The sequence below is a fragment of the Neoarius graeffei genome, chromosome 28 (assembly GCF_027579695.1).
Source record: "Neoarius graeffei isolate fNeoGra1 chromosome 28, fNeoGra1.pri, whole genome shotgun sequence".
Classification (NCBI taxonomy): domain Eukaryota; kingdom Metazoa; phylum Chordata; class Actinopteri; order Siluriformes; family Ariidae; genus Neoarius; species Neoarius graeffei.
In genome coordinates this window covers 9,301,245-9,325,899 of record NC_083596.1, presented here as the reverse complement: position 1 = coordinate 9,325,899, position 24,655 = coordinate 9,301,245, and the positions used below count along the sequence as shown (strand labels likewise).

At 42.1% G+C, this 24,655-nt stretch overlaps 1 protein-coding gene across 1 annotated transcript in view; it reads right to left on the bottom strand.

The window, feature by feature from the left end:
- Positions 1-295: 295 nt before the first annotated feature.
- slc31a1 (solute carrier family 31 member 1) overlaps positions 296-24,655 on the bottom strand; it is a 43,657-nt gene continuing 19,297 nt past the window's right edge. Inside the window, exons 2-5 of the mRNA XM_060912238.1 lie at positions 10,553-10,658; positions 8,667-8,739; positions 1,464-1,632; positions 296-1,269 (exon numbers count right to left, since the gene is read on the bottom strand). Coding sequence (XP_060768221.1) covers positions 1,068-1,269; positions 1,464-1,632; positions 8,667-8,739; positions 10,553-10,654 — 546 coding nt within the window. The 5' untranslated portion in view covers positions 10,655-10,658 and the 3' untranslated portion in view covers positions 296-1,067. The remainder of the gene's footprint in view (positions 1,270-1,463; positions 1,633-8,666; positions 8,740-10,552; positions 10,659-24,655) is intronic.

The following is a 24,655-nucleotide window of genomic DNA, read 5'->3' as shown; positions in this document are numbered from 1 at the left end:
CAAGGCCATTTGCTAACTTCATTAATCATTTTAGTACAATTCTTAGAAAGCTGAGAAACTGGGTTCAGCTGAGACGTTTACAGGCCCAAAGTTCAATGACCTCTAGAGGTCAACAGAGGTCAGATAGAGCTCGGCATATTGCAGATTTGAATTCGGCACACCCAAATTGACAAAATAAGACTGTTTGCCGACTTTGTCTCAAAAATGCCTTTAACTCCTTAAATAAGCACTTTTTTAATTTTGGTACCAGTCTACTGGCATCAGATAGTCTCCGTTTCATGGACCGTTCTGTGTGTTTATTTATAAAAAAAAAAACTCCACACGGAGTAAACTTCAGTTTCAGCTTTGTAAACAGAGCGCCAAAACTGGGCAGCTAGCATGCTCCCTTTTCCTCTCCCTTTCTTAATGTGAGCATTTGATAATTCATCAATACACTGCAGTATTCTGTCCGAGCTGGTCACTGATTAGCGTTTTTGATATCCTGACAGTAAAGATTAACATGTCTGCTATTTCAGTTATGATGATTTAAAAAAAAAAAAAGACACCATGTGTTTTCAATCAGATCTCATAACAGCAACGCAGATCCATCATAATTACTTTGTACTGTTTTTTTTTTTTTTTGGATTGTCAGTAAATCCTGTAGTATGTCACCATGTATGTTCCCTCCTCGTAAATATTTCCGTTTTAAGGCAAAAGGTTTACTTGGGTATCCCTTTATCAGCCATAGATGTGATCATTTTACAAATTAAGAGGTAGAATATAAGGCTGTGCATATTATACTTCCTGTGATTGAACGAGATCATGAGGATTGTGAACACGTCCACGTTGATAGCAACTGGGTGGGGTAAAATTGGCTAAAAATTCATACTACAGGAGTAACAAAAACTTTAAAATGATACTCATTTGAGCAGCCTGACACTACTTTTATGAAGAGTGATATACATATTTAAGAAATATAATAATTTCCGTGTATTTGTCTGGTATGTTTTGTGTTGTTTTGCTTTTTTCCCCCCCCCACGCGTGTATGTGCGTGGGGAGAAAGAGCGAGGATGTGGCCGATTAGAGGCTTAATGACAGTGTTCTGTAATGTCCACAACGACTGCCTTCTTCCAGCTGAACAGGAAGTAACCTACGCCGGCTCCCAGTGCCACGGCTATGCACAGGTAACCATTGTAGGTCATGAACACCAGCATGAGGAAGTAACTGATCACCACCTGGATGATGTGAAGTATCGTTTGGAAACCGTGTGCCAGACTCAGCATCCGCTGTCTGAGAGAAACACAAACAGAGAAGACAAGTGTCTCTTATTACACACTTTACACTCTATTGTATTTTGGCAGTTGCTTGCCAGCTGCTGAGATTAAAGCAGGAGTTACAGAAAATCGTTAAGGGAGCATCTTGAGGATTTTAGTCCGGCCCAGATTCACTGTCACGATGATTACGCTGTGTGAAAAGCATCTCACCCGACTGTTTTGTGCGTCTCCATGAGCACTGTTCCATCAGTGCCAGGAACTGGCATGGAGTTGTAGCGTACGCTGATTTGGTTCCTCCTCAGCAGGACCTCACGTCCGATCTTCAGTCCTTCATAGAACGCAGCCAATAGAAACACTCCGATACAGGCACCTACCATCTCTGAGATGAGGATACGAGCAGTTCAGAATTTGATCATCATCAAGGATAATATAGCTGAAGATCTTGATCAAGTATTGAGGTTTTTCACCCACGTGACCAAGTCATGTGATGCATCGTTAGGCTGCCATTTTGTACGTCACGGCTCGAATCAGTTTGAATGCGAGGAAGGCGACAAACGAAAAACACAAAAGAAAAAGGAGCGAGATGCAGAAAACACCTTCACTATCCAGCGACGTAGGGCATTTACAGGGCGAGCAGAGGGAGAGGTATTTGCAAAAATTGAGGTTAGCAGGCTTAGAGAACGACGTTTACCTGCTTCCACCAGGATTGTTCACTGACGTACGGAAGTACACGAAGCCCTCGTCTTTACCTGACTTCGGCCCACATGATCTGTATACCTATGTCGTTAAAAACCCATCGCCATACACAGGTATTGATCTGAAAGCGTATAAGAGTTTAGATGCCTACAAATATTTTGTGTCAGGCTGGGTAACATGCCTACATCAGCGGGTCGTCCCTGGAGCCGGTGGTCGCCATCTTATTACAGCTAAGGTTTGTTCACATTTTCATTTACTTTCGGTCCTCAGGATAAACAAAATGTTATTAAATGTCATTGAAATAACTTCTTAGTCTGTTGAGACATGGCCCGTTATAAATTTGCTGTTACCAGGCAATGACCAAGAACTGTATTATTAGGGTCGGTGTCTGTGTTGTAGCAGTGTACTAGCAGCTAGCTGTTAGCACTAGCTAATGTCAACAACATAGCTGGTATGTTACTGTAGCAATGTTTACGTTCAGTCATTTGGATGACTGTTAAAACCTTTCAGTCTCAAGTTTTTCCTTTACTGTATTTACTAGTTTACTGTAATTATGATCCGGCAGCTATTTACACCGGATCCAGTGTAAATAGCTGCCGGAGCGCGCTCCGGAACCTTGGCCGGAGCACTCCGGGAGCAAGCCGGAGCGCGCTGCTTAATTTGAGGGGGAGCAAGCCGGAGCGCGCTCCGGCAGCTATTTACACTGGATCCGGTGTAAATAGCTGCCGGATCATAATTACAGTAAACTAGTAAATACAGTAAAGGAAAAACTTGAGACTGAAAGGTTTTAACAGTCATTCAAATGACTGAACGTAAACATTGCTACAGTAACATACTAGCTACTATGTTGTTGACATTAGCTAGCTTGACCTTCAAAATGGCGGACACCGGGGCGTCACGTGACCCTGTGACGTCAGGTGAAATACCTCAATTCTGCTCTGTTCTAACGGCATTGTTCATTTTAGCGTTGATTAATGTGCAACCTGAGATTCTCATCCCTCCTGGCAGTTTTCTCATGAGAAAATACACTCTGTGACCACAATATAGATTCTTCATGTATGTAAACAACTGTATCTACTGACTATCTTTAAACCACTGTGTGGTGACATGGTAATGTGTGTCGCACTGGTACAGCAGCGCGGCTTGGGTTTCAAACACCGTGTGTACTTTACTGCACCTTATCTTGTCAGTCATTGTGTACAGTTAGAAAGTATCATGTTTGTGTGTTAGTTGCTTTCTCTTCATCAGTGTTTGTTTCTCTGCACAGCATGGGCTTGCTCGATGGTTTATTCTCACCTCAGCGTTCAGATTATACCTGGGGAGCTTTGGCCCTGTGATTGACGAGGTAAAGCGAAGCCGAGTGTGCACATCAAAATCTGCACTACAGTCACTAATTAGGTATAAAGTAGGTGATCTAACAACCTGGTAACTGAATCAAGAGACCAACGTTAAAGGGATAGTTCGGGATTTTTGACATGAATCTGTATGGCATCCCCATCAATAGTGTCGTGCAAACACACTGACTTACCCCTGACAGCATCCTGTGAGTCCAGTTTTGGTCCAGATGAAAAGTAGTCCGGCAAGTTTGTTGGGGTCACGAAAGTAAAACGTTTTTCGTCTCAAAACAGTATGTGTTCAAAAGAGTGATATATTTGCATCACAAAACCGTTGCCAAATAAAAAGTCAGACCTCGAAATCGCTTGGCACTATTTTCTCTCCCTCGGTATCACTGCGCGCTGTCATGTTGACATCTGCGCAGGAATCAACACCTTTCCCATTGTTTGGCAGTGATTAGGAGTTCAGATCAGCGGCGCTAACAAGCTAATTTGAGAGCAAGAACCGCGACAAATTTATCACCTTCTATATAATAATATATTTGTGAAAATGGTGCGCACTTGCGACTATCCAGGCTGTAGCAACAAAGATGTGGCTGAATCTCCGCACACATTTCACCATCGTAGTCAGACATGTTGTCGCTAACTTTGCTAGCAGTAAACAATGTAGTGATGTGTCGGTCACAAACGATCCGGTTCAAAGAGCCGGCTCTTTGAAGTGAACGACGGGAGCCGGCTCTTCGGTGGGAGCCGAGTTGGGGAGCCGAATTAGTTTTTTGTCCTTAGGTGCCTCAGAGACAGAGAGAGAGAGAGAGAGAGAGAGAGAGAGAGAGAGAGAGAGAGAGAGACAGAGTTCAGCTCAGCTCAGCTGAAGGATGATCGTCTGTTTGACAACCATGATCATTGTTTTGTTGCCGTGAATTCCTAAAGCTCATGATATAAATTGTCGCTCATAAATTGACAGGTTCGCTCGGCAACCGCCTTGGCATGGCCAGATTAATCTGCGGTATACAACGAGACAGCAGTCATTATAACAGGAGCATATTTGCTGTTCCAGCGGCTTCTCATTACTGGTGGAGCAGAGTGCGGCACTTTTTTCTCTTTTTACATGCGCTCAAGGTGTCACATTTTGTTGCACATTGTTCTGTGTTTGTTAAAATAATTTCCAACTTTGCTTCATAGTTTCTTAGGCCTGATTTATACTTCATAATTTATTTTGTGGCATTTTGTTCAAGGTCGAGTGTGAAATAAAGCCATAAAGGATAAACAGTTGATGTCTTCTGTGTATTTTATATTGGTAATATAGCACAGTTTTGCATTATGTTTGTGAAAAAAAAATTTATTAATTGGTAAGTTTTATTTCGATAGCTAGAACATTGTTACACTGCTATACTTTACAAAGCTTTACAATGGCTACAAAAACTAAAAAATAAAATGGAAAACATCCTATTGATAAAATATAAATAATAATGTAATTAATTAACTAGTTAATTGCAGCAATTAAATCAAAAATAAAATCTCAGGAGCCATTTGGGAGCCGAAAGAGCCGGCTCCTTATAGTAAGAAGAGCCAAAAGAGCCGGCTCCCGAAAAAGAGCCGAAATTCCCATCACTAAAACAATGAATGAAACAGCCGTGGCTGTCACCTGGCGGCAGCGCGCAGTGATAAGAAGGGAGAGAAAATAGTGCCAAGCGATTTCGAGGTCTGACTTTTTATTTGGCAACGGTTTTGTGATGCAAATATATCACTCTTTTGAACGCATACTGTTTTGAGATGAAAAACGTTTTACTTTCGTGACCCCAACAAACTTGCCGGACTACTTTCGTCTGGACCAAAACTGGACAAGAACTGGACTCACAGGATGCTGTCAGGGGTAAGTCAGTGTGTTTGCACGACACTATTGATGGGGATGCCATACAGATTCATGTCAAAAATCCCGAACTATCCTTTTAAAATGATAACTTGGAGGAGTGCACGTAGTGCGATATGATCAGGACACTTTTTTTTTCGATGGAATAAAAACGTGTTCTATTCCCTTCTAGCAGCTTTTGTTAATTTGGTTTGATAGCATGCAATATTGTTAGCGTATCATTTATCCTACGTGTATTACGTCACTCTACCCAGTGGAGAATGAGTGTTGAATATGGTTTATGATATTGCATGGTTGTCAAGACAACATGACGTCACACATCAGAGGCGTAAAACTTCCGCACTAGTGAGCGACTGACAATTTGTAAAAAACAAAACATGGCTGCCAGGTTTACTTTGTTAAATACGGAAGATTTTGAGAGAATTTTGAAAGAGAAAGACAAACACCTGAAAGGAATGTGTACGTATTATAATAATAATAATAATAATAATAATAATAATACATAATATTGGCTGGATTTTTTTCATGGTATTTCAGATATATTCCATTCAGCTAACATGATATTGAACTATTCTTCGATTCATTCAATATCATCCGAGCTGAATGAAACATATCCAATATGGCACGAAAAAAAGCCAGCCAATATCATTTAAATACAATACAGTGTTGTCTAGAATCGATACAGCAAAAATAAGAATTGCCTTACATTTTCATTTTCAACTGATTAAAACATTCAACATTATAAAAGTAGGTACATAACTGAAACTTAATAATGACAGCACGACGTTTTAGAAGCAGTAGTTCAGCTTTTGGAACAACTTTAGGACAGCAATTTCCCTTAAAAGCCTTTTAAGTGGACTTCTATGGATGTTTTGTCAACGAACAATAAAGTCATTTAAGAGGTCCACTAAGGCTACGTTTACATTACGTCGAATCAGCGGATCATCAGATTAACGTTCTTAAAACGATTCGCGTTTACACTAAAACCGTTAGCCGTGCACACAGCAACGCCAATACGCGGATACGCTAATCACATGACTTTAGACGGCGCGTAACATGATCCCAGTGCATTTCAGACGGCGCGTAACATGATCCCAGTGCATTTAGGGCATGCGCAAGGCTCACCACTTGCAAGTAGAAGGATGGCAAGCCGCGCAAGGCTCACCACTTGCAAGTAGAAGAATGGCAAGCCTAATACACGGATACGCTCGGCTCCGCAGGCATCCTGCGCTCCAAATCACTCCGCCCTGAACAGCGAGTGCCCTCTGGAGGGTGCGCACTCCGGCCCTGCGCAGCTCACACAGCACGCGAGTGAAGTGCACAAGCCACAATTCGGGACTGAGCCGCTGTGTGTGAGATCCCAGCGCATATCACTTATTACTTGCAAGTGGAAGGATGGCAAGCCTAAAGACAATCATAACTACACAATGGGCAGTATTTGCATCAGTATTTGCAGCACACACGGACTGGCCAGCGGGAGTTTTCCCGGTGGGCCGGTGGTTCAGTGTGGGCCGGCGGAGAAAAAAAAAAAAAGTTGCGCGCTGGCCTTTAATATGATAAGCAATGTTAAGTTTCTTTAAGAAACTGTTAACATTGCTTGTCATATTAAAGGCCAGCGCGCAACTGTAATAAGCAATGTTAACTGTTTCTTAAAGAAACTGTTAACATTGCTTATCATATTAAAGGCCAGCGCGCAACTGTTTTTTTTTTTTTTTCTCCGCCGGCCCACGCTGAACCACCGGGAAAACTCCCGCTACTCCCGATGGCCAGTCCGTGTGTGATTTGCAGTATTTTCATACTTTTATACTCTTTAATGAAAGGTGATACAAGGCGGAAGTCCGCGCCGTTTTTCAGCAGTCGCCTCACATGACCAACGCCAGCGAATCAGGAAGGTGGATGTCACAGTGACGTTGTCCAATGAGACGCCAGCTAGAGCTCAGCACAGCGTATCCGCGTATTCTCAATGTTTACACAGCACCGGAGCTGACACGATCTGGATTGAATACGTGGATGCTGGCGGATTCCCGTTTCCTGGCTTTTCCAGGGGGTTTAATGTAAACGGACAGTGCATCCGCGAAGAAAATGAGACAGATACGGTCTAATGTAAATGTAGCCTAAGGTGACAGTCAATTTTTTTCACTATACATCTGAAATAGTGCATTAATGAGCTGCAACCCTGACTAACGGACAAACCCAAACTCTACCTGTAAAACGAGGCTGAAACTATACGTTATATCACACTTGCACGGAAAAAGGCGGAAATATCGCCGGAAACACCTGAGCTGCTTTCCGAAGGGTTTCTGTAAAGTGTGACGTCACTCACAGTACGCGGCCATATTCGAGAAAAGAAAGAACAGTGAGGATCATTTGCGTCCGTATTTTTTAAAGATTATTTGAGGTGATGGTTGGATTCAGGTGTTGTGTGGGAGTGTAGCGTAGAATATCCCAGCCAGGTTAAAGTTATTTAAGTTTTTGTTTTCTTTTACGTTCGTTAATCCAGGGCTGCCACCATTTCCTACCACTACGCTCTCGACACATTCATCAAAAACTTCATCAAGACATCACCAGGCTAGCCTACTGTAATTACCGTGGTAGACAGGTCAACCCCCGCGGCAACGCAGAAAGAGGGTAAACAAACACTGAGGATAGGATAGTGTTTGTTTACTCTCTTTCTGTACTGTGTGTACTGTGAGTACCCTCTTTTTACCTGTCGTCACTCACAATACAGAAAGAGGGTAAACAAACATTGAGGACAGAATAGTGTTTGTTTACCCTCTTTCTGTGTTGCCGCGGGGGGCTGGGATATTCTACGCTACACTCCAATACAACACCTGGCTCCAACCATTACCTCAAATAATCTTAAAAAATACGGATGCAAATGATCCTCACTGTTCTCTGGGCGGCACGGCATGGTCGCCTCACAGCAAGAGGTTCTGGGTTTGAGCCCAGCGGCTAGCGAGGGCCTTTCTGTGTGGAGTTTGCATGTTCTCCCCGTGTCTGCGTGGGTTTCCTCCGGGTGCTCCGGTTTCCACCACAGTCCAAAGACATGCGGTTAGGTTAATATGGGACGGCCTTGGGCTGAGGTGCCCTTGAGCGAGGCACCTAACTCCCAACTGCTCCCCGGGCGCTGTTAGCATGGCTGCCCACTGCTCTGGGTATGTGTGTGTGCTCATTGCTTATGTGTGTGTTCACTGCTTCAGATGGGTTAAATGCAGAGAGGAAATTTCACAAGTGTGTGATGAATAAAGTTGTGCTTCTTTCTTTCTCTCTCCTCTCAAATATGGCCGTGTGTACTGCGAGTGACGTCACCTGTCGGGAGCTTACAAACATTTCCGATCATCAACTGAGCATGTAAAATATGCGAAAGTAATTGGCTAACTAAAGTCGTTTACTATCGTAAACAGTCAGAAAATGGGCTCTTATGTGGTTGAAAACAACCATTTGTTTGCCTAAAATAAGAAAAACAGGTAGAGTAATTCTCATCTTAGTTGGCTTTTAAAAGTTTAGACTCACCCCCAGGTGTGTTGATAACCAGGCCAGCAAACAGCAACTCGACATTTTTGTAATCGAAGTAAAAGGTCATTTGCTGCACACAGAGAGAGAGAGAGAGAGAGAGAGAGAGAAATAAATACATTGTTTTATATGACCAATTTCTTAACACATCTATAAACTGCCAGTAGAACTTTTTCTAAATATCTGGAGTTTCTTACAGCTCATTACAATTTATACCACAACGATGTTGAATTCTCAGATGTGATTAGTCAGCATAATCTACAGCATAGATTTATTTTATGAAAATTAGTAAAAATAATAATTATTATTATTATTATATTTTTTGGAGCCATAGAACTTTCTATTCCTGAAATTTACACTGATAGAACAAATTAGGTTTGAGTTGACTTTGGTGCTTGGACCCCTAAATGTAAATTTTTTTCGCGGTCCGGTTTCCATCAAATCCTGTGCTCTGATTGGCTGGCGAGCGGGTCCGTATCCTAGGATACGGACCCCGGCTACGGGCCTCTGGTGATTCGCTCGTTCACAACAACAAACACACATAGTAGCAATTTTTGTCAACATTTATTTTCGCATTTCTCAGGAGAATAGCATTAATTTTACAGCATGGATAGCGATAACGACAGTGTTCACAGCGAAAGTGAGTTTTACTACCCTGAGGAAGATGAAATAAAAGAAAATATTTCTGGAGAGAGCTAAAAAAAAAAAAAAAAACCTGTAACTGTTGCTAACGCCGAGCAAAAACATGGCTGAATTCTGAATGACTCAATTTTGTATAAATAGGGGACTACATAGGCGGCAAAATGTAGTTTTTTTTTCCTGCCATGGAAGTGCACTTGTATACCGAGGAGGAAGCCATTTGCATTACAGCCGTGAATGAGGATTCAAAATGGCGGCTCGGCTCGGTTTTCCCTTTCGGGCGTTCTCGTTTTCTGTTAGAATTTGGTAAAGAAAAAAATAAATATATTATTTACCAGCTTAAGGTCGGTCCGTATGGTGAAATACCGTGACCTCGGCCTTGAATACTGACCTCGGCCCAGAAGGCCTCGCTCAGTACTTTCAAGACCTCGGTCATGGTATTTCACCATACAGACCTCCCAGCTGGTAAACAACATTTTTATATATATATATATATATATATATATATATATATATATATATATGATGCGACATTTCCACCAATGTTAAAACAAAACACAAAAAATTTAAATCAATTAAATCTTGGACCCTCTGGCTACGCTTCACAGGCTTGTATGCGTCACTGTGCCACTGTGATTTCCTTACATAACCACTATTTTGGTCAGACACCAAACAAAACACAGAATAGTAATTAAATAAGAAAAAATACATCTTTGTGAACTTATGAACTGTTATATTAAAGGAAGGGACACTTGGTAAGCAAACATGCACTTGGTATTAAGTGTAAGCTATAAATATGCGGTGTACCTAAAGTGCCTCATTAGAGTGGAAATGATTTTAAGCCTTTTTCCCCTTTACATTAGATATACAGTATATTGTTTCAATAAACTGAAGTCATTTCCAACGCCTTTTTCCAATTCACACATATGGATCCCTTGACTGGATTTTCAAATTTTAGTATATAAAATAAGCACGTTTAAAAACAAATGCCAAAACATACATTGTTCAAAAACCACACGATTGTCTATTTGGATTAGTGCATGAAAGAGCGGAGTCAATCCTGCCTAGTAAAGCTGCGACCAAAAAAAAAAAAAAATCAGGCAAATCATTGCTAATCCTATAGACTAGTTCTTTTCTTTATTTATTAAATATACCATCTGCACTGATCTATTGCATTCACTCTGTCACCATGAGCACTAACCAACTAAATAAATGAATAAAATAATAATAATAATAATTTCACTGACCATCATCATGTGTGATCCAGAGCCAGGCTCCATGGTGTGAGGTCCTGTAGAGTGAGTGCTGCCTGGGGAAGCCATGACGTGGGTATGGTTATGATGTGACATCGTCCTGCGCATGTAAAAACAAAAATGATATTGGTAAACCACTTTTGACTTCACCTCATAATATCTGCAATGTACGTAACAGGCAAGTCTGGTGAAAAATTGCTGGCAGAGTTCAGCATCAACAGCCAAACCATTTCTGCTGTTATAATAAACTGTTCTGTAGTTATCAGTTCTATGGCTTCACTGTCAAAGATCAGACTGGGAAGTTGGCTAATCAGTATGACCTGCCCTTACATCTGATCACCGGGTGCAGCGTGATCACACGTGCAAAGTGAAATTGAGAAATAACAAATCGCTTAACCTTTACTCGTCGAATCCCATCGTCAACCTCAGGCTATGCAACATTCAAACACTTTGCTCTCTAATAATCTAATATGTGGCCATTTAAAGCAAATGGAGCCCAAATGGAAGAATAATACACTTTTCTAAAGGCCAGATCTCGCCTGAGGAGAAAATAAAGGGGGGGAAAACAAAACCAGCCCTGACAGAGAGGGCAGATAATGAAATTATAAAAATCCAGGCTCTTTTTCTGAGAAAACTATGGTACCATGTCAGTCTCAGTTGGCTTCCTTTCCCGAGTGGACTAATGCCGCTTTTCCACTACCAACGCGGCTGAGTGGGCTGAGCCGTGCCGTGCTGAGTCGAGCTGAGTGGGGCTGTTGGAGTTGCATTTCGACTACAACCGCGCTGAACCGTGCTGGCTGGAAGTGGGTGGGCACATTGGGTGGAGTTAGCGAAAGTGGGTGGACGTCAGGTGATGTCGTTAGGCGGCGCAAACAGTGACATCAGTGACCTTTTAAGCGGTAGTCTCACGACCCGGAGAGTAAACAAACATGGAGGACATGGAGTCGTTAGTGTTGCTGGTCTTGGTGCTGTGGCTTGTTGTCACCGACAACGCCAACAGATACTGGCAAGAGCGTATAGATGAGGCGAGGCGCATAAGGCTTCATAATTGTCGTAATTCGTAATTCTCCTTCTTCCGGGTTTACGGTGTTTACAGATCCCAGCGTGCTCGCGGGGCGTGTGTGGGCGTGTGAGGACACTCCTCCTCACCAATCAGTGTACAGGGGAGTGTCTGCTCACGCCCCCAGCCTCACTCAGCTCGGTTTGGCTCGCTTCAGCCCCACTCCAAAACCGTGCAAGTTTTAGGGGCTAAGCAGGGCTGAAGTGAGCTGAGTCGTGCTGTTTTTAGATAGTCGAAACGCGAGCCGTGTCGGGCTGAAGTGAGCTGAAGCGAGCTGAAAAAGGGTAGTGGAAAAGGGCCATAAATGTACATTTTCAAACAATGATATTAGCCTTGTAAGTTAAACACAATTGATGGAGACAGAAGTGATGTTGTACAGTGTGTATATCAGGGGGTATTCTATGGTTCAGTATGGGGCTTTTCATAAAATAGCGTTTATATTACGAGGCGTAATAAACATTTCGGCTTAATCAAGTCCCTTGCGTTCTCTCAGACAGCGTTTCCTTGTTGATTAAGTCCGGGCTGAAGAAATGAGCGTGGTGATTGAGAAGTTCCTAGCTGCAGATATGATAATGTAGTCAGTGTTGCTGAGAATCTACAATTTTAAAGAAATCCCTCCTTATGCCTCGGTCACAACCGTCCATACGTGCTCCTACGGCCGGTCTACGTGCAAAAAACGCAAGAAACGCACGGAGGGCGCACGTGTGACGTGCTGATTTTCGAGCCGTAGACTGGCCGCAGAGGTTCTTTGTCATGTCAAACAAACTCTACGGGCGCTTACGTTTTTTTCAGGTTGCAAGACAAACTTACGGCCAACGTGCGTCTTTCTCCATGAACAAAAAAAAACGCAGCGATTTGGGAAACGCCAAAAATTGCACGGCCAAAAAAAAATCATATGTCCGGTTGTGACCTAGGCTTTAAGTGTCACACTAGCAAGATTACCAGGGTTGTGTTTTTTCATGCCAAATTAGCTTGGTATAGCTTAAGATTATCTTAGTTATGGTACAAAAGCTTAGAAAAACAAGACCACATATCTGTTTTTTTCTGCTGGAATCATTTCAAGTCCTTTTGAGTTGTAGGCCTGAGAGCTCATATTTAATTAGTCATGTTTCATTCTCTTTCTAATGCTATTCTGTTATATGCTGCCGAGAGTCTGAATGGATCACAAACTGTCTCACTGTGTGTCATTATTACCTTATTGTACTTTTATAACGTTGAATGTTTGTTCACTTGAAAATGGTAAATGGTGTGGTAAAGCGCACATTTACGCAATGCTTAATTTTGCTGTATAAAAATGTCCTGCATCAAGACTCCAGTGTATAGATAGTTTTCACATGACATCACAGAGTCGGGGATTCCCTAGTGGCGGCCATCTTGCTGGTCAAGCTTACCATACGGGTGACTGGGCACACATTGTAACACGCGAGTACAAAGTCTGCAAAAGAACCCAAGCAGGCTATTTAAAGCTAGCAATGGTGCACACCTGTTGTATTCACGGCTGTCGTAATAGGTCAAATGATGAAGTCAAGCGGAGCTTTTATGAAATTCCCACTGTACGGGAGCACGAAGGCGAGCAAACAAAAACTCAGCATACAAAGGAGAAATCTATGGCTTGCGAGAATCAACCGCAAGGATTATCAGCCTTCCAAACACAGCAAAGTCTGCTCCGATCATTTTATAAGTGGTAAGTTGTTTAAATAAATAATCAATTGTGTTTAAGTTTGTTTTTGGAAACCAAAACATCATGTGAACAATCTCTGGAGAATGCCTAACTGGAACTGCTGAGTGTACGTTTACATTGTAATGTACACTTAATATCGCTCGTTTGTCACGTTTCTATTTGAAACTTGTCACTTCACTCACGCAAGGGTCATTTTTGAAAAACATTTTAGGTCTATTCTGTATGATTTGATTTGTGTTTGGGATGCAAACAGCGCGCCTTTTGGTGGATGCCGCCTGAATCGCGCAGATCCGATTTTTTTTTTTTTAGGGGGGGGCGTTGGAGTGTCTGATTATAATTTCAAAGTAAATTCTGTATTAAAATTACTAAATAAGCAAATCCGTTACAGTACATGAAACAGGAAGTATAAGGATGAGAAAAAACAGTTTAAATCAGAAAGCTGCGCACATTTGCGCAGCCCGAGTGGTGTGCAGGACTGCGCAAATGTGCGCAGCTTTGCGATTTAAACTGTTTTTTTCTCATCCTTATGCTTCCTGTTTCATGGACTGTAACGGATTTGCTTATTTAGTAATTTTAATACAGAATTTACTTTGAAATTATAATCAGACACTCCAACGCCCCCCCCCCCCCCCCCAAAAAAAATAAAAAAATCGGATCTGCACGATTCAGCCGTGAAAAAGGCGGCATCCGCCAAAAGGCGCGCTGTGAATATATAAAAGTTGTATACATCAGACAGCCTTTAAAGTTTGATGAAGTCAGTTTCAGGCTTTGGAGCAGGCTTTGGCAGTTTCAGGCTTTGGCAGCCCTGCATAGTCACTTGAAAATGCATCTTTGTCCACTTCGTAGGGGTCAATTCCCCCAATCAAGGCCAGTTTGGCTGCATACCGTTGTCGTGAGATGTCGTCTAATGTATCTATATACTTCTGTTTGCTTGATTTTGCCGACATTGATCTTTATTTTAGAAAACTGACTATATAACTTCATAAATTCGTCCGAGATAACGTAGCCGGTAATGGCGATGGTCCGTTTTGTTTGCCCCACAAGATGGCGGCTGGAGGGCGTTCCCCGGAATGCCGTGACGTCAGTGAAAACTATCTATTCTGTGTGTCATTACACTCCGAGTGAATATGGATCATCTCCGATAGGCGATGGCAGTTTTATTCTCTATTTAACTAGAGACCTGTACAGGTCTGAGCTCAGCCTTTTACATTCGAACCAACATTGCAAAATCTGTTTCTTTCCTGGACAGTGGTCTAGACCGCTCAGCCACAGAAGATTACATCATGAACTGAGACTGAAAGCAATTCTCGAAATCTACGATGACACCTTTGAAAACAGAAACAATGGCTTTCAATGTCAGTGAAGATGTTAAAGGACAGGAGAGCCTTGTCTCTCTCAGTGGTAATAAGATCAAGAACGTGCGCAATTTTAAATATCTTAGACACATCATCAGTAACTCAAATGCAGAAACCTCTCACTTTTTTGGCACAAGGATTGGTATGGCGTTTCAGAAATGGAACAAACTAAAGCATGTTCTAACAGACCACCGCGTCCTACTGTCAACTCCTTGTAGCTTGTATTCGATCCCGCCTGTTATACAGTGTACAAGCATGGTGGATGTCTGCTGATGATGTCAACAAAATTGAGGTCATATGGCACGGCTTCCTGCGTTGAATGGTAAAGGGTGGCTTCAAGCGAAAGAATGCTCCTGACTCACGAGACGTTAATGTCGAGGGGGACGTGGACTGGAGCTTCAGACTATCAAATGCAGATCTACGTGAGATGACCAACACCCCACCTATTAAGCTGACGTTACGAACAGCGACTTAAATATATAGCGCACATCTGTAGGATGGGCAATGACTGCTTGCAAAAACAACTTCTCTTTGAGGTCAGATCACCAAGATGGACTAAGGTTGAGAATCTGTTGGGTATGGATGCCCAGCAGATAAGACGGACAATGATGGATAAAACGGACTTCTTGCGACTGTTGGAAAAAGTGATAACAGGAGCACCCTAAGGGTTTTTTTAAACCCAAATGGGGAAGATGATAATGATGATAAGGTTACGTAACATGGCACTTACATAGTCAGTACACAGTGACGACACACCGCGACTGTGAAATCGTTACCTGAGGCTGGCACGCCAATGGAGCACTTGCATGTGACGTCACAGCCGATCCAGATTGTGACAGACGCCATTTTGTCGGTCAAACGCCATATTTCCACCTTCTACTTCTGGTTCTACCTTTTCTTCTGGAAAACCCTACTATATACAATTCTACTACAACGGCTGCGGCTACAAGCTCTCCCTACCTGTGCACGTTTATGTTTTTTGTGTGTATTTTTGCGTGTTGTTCGTCTGTATCGGACTTCAATATCCACTACAACCGTATGGACTTACTGGACATTGGTTTCCAGCAGAAAATGACGGTTTGTAGCGATTTCCATCGCATGCACAACATTCCGGACGAGATAGCGAGACCAGCGGGGTCTCCGTGGATTGTTATCAGAAGCAAAGCGAAGGAGGTGGCGCCGGGAGCGGAAGCAAAAGCGAGGCTGCAGGCAGAGCCTGCCTGTTGACTAAGCTCAGAAAACAGCCACTCAAATCTCCACTGTCAAGCCTCTATCTCTCCAACGCCAGATCCATGGTAAACAAGACGGACGATTTGGAATTACAGCTGGAATTACCTTATTCTATTCTATAATCGGCTGGTCAGTGCTATACTCAATACTTAAGTGACTTACCCGTCCAATGAGGATTGTTATTTTCTTGTTTACAAGATGCCACATCTGAGTCGCTGACAAATCCTGAATTTCTGTAAAGATAACTGTCCAGAGATTTATAAGCACGCAGTGCTTCACCACTGAACAGCGAGGGAAAGTTGATGAGGTAATTATACACGTCTGGGTATTCCACCTCTGGCAGGTCAATATCCACTGACACGGTCGTGAAAACTACGTCCGGTAAGCCATAAGGGTCACTAAACTGTAGATCGTTTATTTTAGACATATATCTAGTTATCTGTTCATTAGAAAAATGAGCCGTGTAGTCCGTCGGTTGAAATTGATCCATTCTGTACACGAGTGCAGCAGTATTCAGCTGTGTTTTTTACCGACAAGATGGCGGCTGTTAACTTTCCGGTCACGTGACTGCAAGATCTCTATTACATTCTTAAACATGCTCTAACTTGGTTAAACATATGCATACAGACAGGTGCCTCTACAGGCTTCAGCCAAAGGCTGAGCCAATAAGCTTAACAGTTCTTAACAGTCAGTGCATTTCTCTATAATTCTGTAGAGATATCCTATCAAAATTATAAAAATGGCCCAGAAACATTTTAACATTTCTATCCTGACGGACTATCCACAATTCATTCAAACTACTCTGTGTAAAGATCACAACCTTTATTAAAGTATGCGTTTACCGTACCGTATAACCGCTAATATTTTGGGAAAAAAAAAAACAAAAAACTAACAGTCTGAAAAGTTTTACATATCCCAGGTTTTCTATCCAAGTCCAGTATCCAAATCGAATATGAATTCAATGTCCTGAGCCGCACTGCCTCCATTTTCAGCGCCTTGCCTGTGACCCTTACCCCAGCTTCCTTCCTTTGAAAGAACCACTCAAGAAGTTTTTTTTCAATGGCCGCATACTGCAGAGGCCGACCTGCACCACTAGCCTTTTTCTGCCTGGCTGCCAAAGTTTCAATTTTGCATTTTTGTTGGCACCATGCCCTGTGATGACCTGGCGACTTGTCCGGGGTGTACCCCGCCTTTCGACCGTAGTCAGCTGGGATAGGCTCCAGCTTGCCTGTGACCCTGTAGAAGGATAAAGCGGCTAGAGATAATGAGATGAGATGTTGGCACCATTCACGGACTCGTTTACGATCGATCTTGTAAAGTTTAGAAGCAAAGTGCTTTCCTTTCTCCTCCGCCGTTTTTACGACTTTAAGCTTAAAACTCGCAGTGTAGGATTTGTGTTTTTAGAAACAGAATGATCAGATCAAATTATCTGGGAGGCGCGTGACTTCTGCAAAAAGGGAGCTTTATGCAAAGTGAGTGACGTAACAGTGGTCGGCGAAAAGATCAAAGGTGTTAAGCCAGCTGACATGCGAGCTATATCTGGGCTGTTTCCTTGCAGAATGAACACCTGCATTACCGTATACACTCCAGTAAGCGCCCCAAATAATAAAAAAAATCAATTTTTACCCCTAATAAACGCCCCCATTTTGAAAAATGTAACACCCCCGGGGGCGTTCATTAGAGGTTATACGGTATATGTATCCTTATATATGTATCCTGGCAGCAGAATTTGGGCTTTTTCCATCGTGATACAGGGTAATTTGGGTGGCACGATGGTGTAAGTGGTTAGCACGGTTGCCTCACAGCAAGAAGGTTCTGGGTTTGAGCCCAGTGGCCGACGGGGGCCTTTCTGTGTGGAGTTTACATGTTCTCCCCGTGTCTGCGTGGTTTCCCCCACAGTTCAAAGATATGCAATTAGGTTAACGTGGGACAGCGTTGGGCTGAAGTGGCGGCGTGCGTATGCGGCGGCTTTGCTCTTCTATGATGAACTAAATTTCGTTGTACGTTTGTGCAGTGACAAAGCTATTCTATGGAGCACTTGCATGTGACATCACAGCCGATCCAGATTGTGACAGACGCCATCGTGTCGGTCAAACGCCATATTCCGCCTTCTACTTCTGGTTCTACTTCTGCTTTTACTTCTACCTTTTCTTCTGGAAAACCCTACTATATACAATTCTACTACAACGGCTGCGGCTACAAGCTCTCCCTACCTGTGCACGTTTTTTATGTTTTTTGTGTGTATTTTTGCGTGTTGTTCGTCTGTACCGGACTTCAATATCCACTACAACCGTATGGACTTACTGGACATTGGTTTCCAGCAGAAAATGACGGTTTGTAGCGATTTCCATCGCATGCACAACATTCCGGACGAGAAAAAAAAAAAAAATAACATTCCGGACGAGACAGCGAGGTCTCCGTGGATTGTTATTGGAAGCAAAGCGAAGGAGGCGGCGCCGGGAGCAGAAGCAAAAGCGAGGCTACAGGCAGAGCCGGCCTGTTGACTAAGCTCAGAAAACAGCTACTCAAACCTCCACTGCCAAGCCTCTACCTCTCCAATGCCAGATCCATGTAAACAAGACGGACGATTTGGAATTAGCTGGAATTACCTTATTCTATTCTATAATCGGCTGGTCAGTGCTATACTCAATACTTAAGTGACTTACCCATCCAATGAGGATAGTTATTTTCTTGTTTACAAGATGCCACATCTGAGTCGCTGACAAATCCTGAATTTCTGTAAAGAAAACTGTCCAGAGATTTATAAGCACGCAGTGCTTCACCACTGAACAGCGAGGGAAAGTTGATGAGGTAATCATACACGTCCGGGTATTCCGCTGGCAGTTCAAAATCCGGTCGTGAAAACTCCGTCCGGAAAGCCATAAGGGTCACTAATCTGTAGATCGTTTATTTTAGACATATATCTAGTTATCTGTTCATTAGAAAAATGAGCCGTGTAGTCCGTCGCTTGAAATTGATCCATTCTGTACACGAGTGCAGCAGTATTCAGCGGTGTTTTTGACCGACAAGATGGGGGTTGTGTACTTTCCGGTCAAGTGACTGCAAGATCTCTATAGTATAGCACCCTTATAGTTTCCTCAATAAATCACCAAAAAAAAAAAAAAAAAAGACAATACAGGTTTAATATTGTGTACAAGAGAAATCTTATGATAAAAAAAAAAAAGATTGGTTGCTTCAATAACAGCACACTTACTCTCCCTACAAACTAGCCTTGTCTAATTAGGACTAACCAAAACCAATTTTTTTTCGACATCCTCTCTCCTTTTTTTTTTGTACGTTTACATGTTTGTCTTTGTAAATATGTTCTGAAAACCCCAATAAAAAAAAAAGTCGTTTAAAAAAAATAAATGATGACTTTGTCGTGCTGCCATCAGACTGCAGAAACAGAAACAGATGATTAGCATCACACAAAAACAATCCTGGTCAGGAAATCTACTCCTCTATATTATTTTTACTTCTATAATTACATCTAGCCTGCAGTTGTATTTGACATTTCGATCAATTTTTCTTTTTAGAAAGCTGTTTTTCTTCCCCACAATAACGTCCTTTGGAAAAATAAGGAACTGAATGCAGTCACACTTTCACATCACATCTAACAGGCATTACACAACAGTTTCCTACCTGACCACTAGGAATGAACATGTTATAGTATTAGTGTAGTTTAGATAACAATATTGTAAATTTTTAAACCCTAAAGAAACACATCTGTTCCAAAAAATCCAGGCTCTTACCTCAGTAACGGGCTCGACTCACCCTGACACTGCTCTGTCTCTCCTGTACGACTTGCACAGCGATCAGCGTGCACATGAAACAGGACTTTAGATCGAGAAATTAAACTTCGCTCTTGGGTCTATGCAGATGGAGAGTGAATGGCATGTCAGCGACCTTTAAGGAACGATCCCTCGTGACTAATCTTATCACATGATCTTTCTCCTACCACTGATTTCTTATGGCAGATACTAAGCCAATCAGAAGCCTTTGTTCACTTTTATAACACAATCAGCAGAAAAAGGCTCATCCTCCAAAAACAAATTCATTTCACTGCAGTTTGAAGCCAAGAGAATTTTATATCGAGTATATAATCCATTGATGTACTCATTTTTAAACTCTAGCTATCCAGAACAAAAAAAAAATGGTTTTGATTAACCACACACTTAGGGAAGGAAAAAGCCTGCATTTCTTAAGATATAGACACTTGAGTGGGGAAAAAAAAAAAAACCTTTATGTTAATTAAATTTGTTTTCAATATTTCTAGCAGGCCAATAACATGAAGAAATCAAATTCTGTAGCGACTGTAACATAATAGAATACGTTTTCGTATCTGCCAATGTTCCACTGTTTGAAAAACAATCCGACGACATCCTAAGCCACAGCTCATAAATGAAACTCAAGATATTTCTCATCTCATCTCATCTCATCATCTCTAGCCGCTTTATCCTTCTACAGGGTCGCAGGCAAGCTGGAGCCTATCCCAGCTGACTACGGGCGAAAGGCGGGGTACACCCTGGACAAGTCGCCAGGTCATCACAGGGCTGACACATAGACACAGACAACCATTCACACTCACATTCACACCTACGCTCAATTTAGAGTCACCAGTTAACCTAACCTGCATGTCTTTGGACTGTGGGGGAAACTGGAGCACCCGGAGAAAACCCACGCGGACACGGGGAGAACATGCAAACTCCGCACAGAAAGGCCCTCGCCGGCCCCGGGGCTCGAACCCAGGACCTTCTTGCTGTGAGGCGACAGCGCTAACCACTACACCACCGTGCCGCCTCAAGATATTTTTTCAAAGCAATTATATTTTATATTATTCTTTCCACATTTACTGGATATGAGAAACGCGTGCTCTGATTGGCTACTCTACTACTAGGACATCAGCTCATATTGCTGGGTTTCACATGACGTCACATCCGCCTCATTAGTTATTCAAAACTTTAGCTGGTGGTCTACCAAAACTCAGCTGACAAAGCGTTTGTACGGAGAAGGTCCATCACTCGCATGAAAAATGCCTTACGCTTGCGTTGTTTTAGGTTGTTTGAATCGATCAAACCGTGAAACTGATAAAAGTTTCTTCAGGGTTCCCCGTGAACTAATAAAAAAAGGGTGAACGAACACAGGATTTCACAAAAAGACGTCGAGAAAGGTGGCTTTTGAACCTCTCAGTGAAATCGAAGGGAGTCGAGTCGAAGCGCGCTCGAGTTTGCAGTGATCACTTGGTGAAAGGTTTGTATTTCCCTCTCAGCTCTGTCCTTAGTGTTTTCCAAGTACTTTTCTTGCTATGTGTCGTTATTTTACGGTACTTTTTTTAGTCACGAAGCGCTAAAGTCCCCAGATGTTTCTTTGTTTACTCCTCACAAAGTCCATATGCATGAAGGTCGCAACAGAATTCTTCCCCAGCCGTACAGTTACAATGCGCCGTGATCACTTCTCCGTCTTGTTTAACTAAGATCCAGGTCTTTAAAGGGGTTTCTGATGATCTTTGTGAATGATTTACCTGAGAGATAAGAGCCAACACAAGTGACAGTCAAGCGAACTGTTTGTTTACACTTCAACTTGCAGCGCTTCGTTGTAAAGACGCGAACGAAAAGCTTAAATTTTTTTTTTTTTAAATACACGGGCAAAAACAATCCAGGATTCATTCGGGAGCGACTTGATCCCGAGGTCCTTTACCCAGCCACATACAAAAAAGTTGTAAGCCTCCATACTCTTCCACGCTTTCATTTGTTTTGCGGTGTAGAAGGACGTCTGCAACACCAGATAGTTTGAGATGTCGGGGAACTCGACTGAAGGGTAGTTTTCGAGATTGTATGACAAATCCTTCTTTCCCAGACTGTAGGGGTCGATTCCATTGCACGTAGCGATCTTCTGAGTATATAAAGCGACCAGTGGCTTCTAGATTATGAGCGTACTCTGATAAGTTATTGCTAGTTGTTTGCACTATGGCAGCTGTTTAGACCACCAGCTATTTCACTTCCGGTAAAACCGCGAAGAAAAGTAACGTGACTGAAACCCAGCAATACCGTGAGCAGAGAAAAACAAAATGGCGGAGTGCGTTGCTGAACCATCTGGGGACAAAATAAAAACTCTACTCAAAAACAAAACTCAAAAAAAAGGGGATAAAAGTATTTGATGGTAAGAACACTTTTTTATATTTTTCAAAAATTATTATAGCATTTTTCACAAATTGCTACTGTCATTTCGCTGGTTTATTTACATTTTTCATCTTGAAGCATGAAAACTTAATTTTTTTTTTTGAGACTGGTTCAAATGTTCAAAGAAGTTTGAAAATTACAGAACTGAAAATGTCCAAAAGAAGAATTAGACTGCATTTCCGCAAAGAAAATGCAAAGTGTGCTTGCTATGCTGTAGCAGAACAGAAGAAAAAAAGAAGGAAAAAAAAGGAAAAGACGAGTGCAGTTCAGACCCAATTGCATGAATGTGTCAGGGGAGTTGGTCTGAAGTATCACATGAAGTTTAGTGCATCTCCGATGGAGTGTGTCTGAGTAGGACGACTCGATTCGTGAGTCCTATTCATTTTCTATGGGAAAAAAACAACAGAAAAACGACAAGGACGACAGAACGGGTGCATCGATCCAAAAGCTGTATACAAGCACACTACACCAGTGGATATGTGGTGACGTGTTACTGAGCAAAACTCCATTCATTTGAATGGGGCCAAAAATCAATGGAAGCCTATGGAGGGGAAAAAAGGATGCGTGAAAGCCAAGAAAAAGACGAGTGAAGGTCTCAGATGAGGGGATGGATATGTGTGGGGACTTGCCCTAAGGCATCATATGAAGTCTCTTGAAGTTTGGTCACTCAGTTAAAAAAAATTTGACGGAGAGTGAAAGCTTTTTTCCCCGAAACGCCATTCATTTTCAATAGGGCCAAAAATGAATGGAAGTGAATGGATGAAAAAGTGGGGCATGAAAAGAAAGGAAAAAATGAGTGCGGGTCAGAACCGATTGCATATGTGTGTCTGGGGAGTTGGCCTGAGGTATCACATGAGGTTTGGTGCGTCTGCGATGAAGCGTGTCCGAGCAGGATAATTCAATTCGTGAGCCCTATTCATTCTCTATGGGAAAAAATGACAGAAAAACGACAAGAACGAGAGAACAGGTGTATCGATCCAAAAGCTGAAAACAAGCACGCCATTCCAGATCGGGCCCTACATTTCAGCGTTGGAACGGTGTCTCTATCTCGAAAGCCCAAGGAGGAGTAGTGGATCCAAAAAACAGGTGAAACGGAATAATAACAGACATGCCAACCCTGTATGATAGCAAACTGTAATGGTTGTTTTGAGATATTTGTCCATGTCTGCCAACAGCAGACATAATGCACGCAGAGCGTGCATGGGGGGGGGGTTCGAAAGGGGTGTGTGCCTTTTTTTATTTATATATATATATATATATATATATATATATATATATATATATATATATATTAGTGCTGTCAAAAATGTCGCGTTATTAACTTGACTCAATTTTAACAGCGATAATTTTTTTTATCGCGAGATTAACGCTCTGTGACATGATGTAGGTTTTTCATAAGCTTTTGAAACTGCCAGGAACTTGGAACAGAGACTTTGCTTAGAAAACCGATAGCAGCTAGACTGTAATGCCACGCCCCGCACAGCCAGAGTCCTCTGCCCTCCTCCCCCCAAAGAATCAGCGCAGGCAGGGCGCGCTAGTAGAGATGGGATTTATGGCTCTTTGATGGGATCCGCATCTTTGTGATCCGTTCTTTGAAAAGAGCCGTTCAAAAGACTGGCTCATTTGGCTCTTTTTAAATATTTATTCAGTTTTAAGAAGACAGCGTCTAAAGAAGCCAGATCCCTCTGAACTGTAAACTCAATGCTATCCCAGAAATCCTTCCTGTAATATGCAAATTTGGCCGCCTCTGATTGGACAGCGCGACGCATCAACAGGCAGAAAGTGTAAAAGTACAAAATGTGTTAAGTGAGCTGAAACAGTAAAGATCAGATTCAATGCAATATTTATCAACGAACAACTTAAACTTAATATAATAGTGTACTTTATATTATAATCAAGCATGTCAAGGCTACCATCACTGTGTAATCTATCTCTCTGATTAGAGTTGTAGACACTCAAGCAGTAGATCACTTCACTCATGGTTCTCTTGCTAGCCCCGCGCTGGTGCTCGGCTTAGGTTTCACTTTGTAGTGGCTGTGTCAAGACGTGTTATGTTTTGCAATAAAAAAAAAAAAGCATTGGTACAAAGCAAGCCCATTCACTTTTTTTATGCTGATAAGAGAATTAAAAAATTTTTTTATGTGACAAAAATGTGCAATTAAATTGCGATTAATCGAGAGTTAACTATGACAGTCGCGACATTAATCGCGATTAAATATTTTAATCGCTTGACAGCACTAATATATGTGTATATATGTGTGTGTGCGTGTGTGTGTATGTATGTATGGAGAGAGAGAGTTTTGATTAATTTTCAACAATTTACACAAAAGAAAAAAAAATTAAAAACGTGATATTGTTTCTTTAATATTCATACATCTTGTAAGTTGTAGGCAAATACTAAGAATTTTGCTAAAGCAACGAAAATACGAGTCGCTAACAACTGATTTACTATTCCATAACTTGATCACATAATAGACTAGAGATCTACAGACTTACCTTCGAAGCGATTTTGGAGTCGGGAAACATGGCTTTAAAGAGAGGCCCACTGTGATCAGCTGCGGCGATTGGCAGGTTGTGTTCCACGAGAAAATT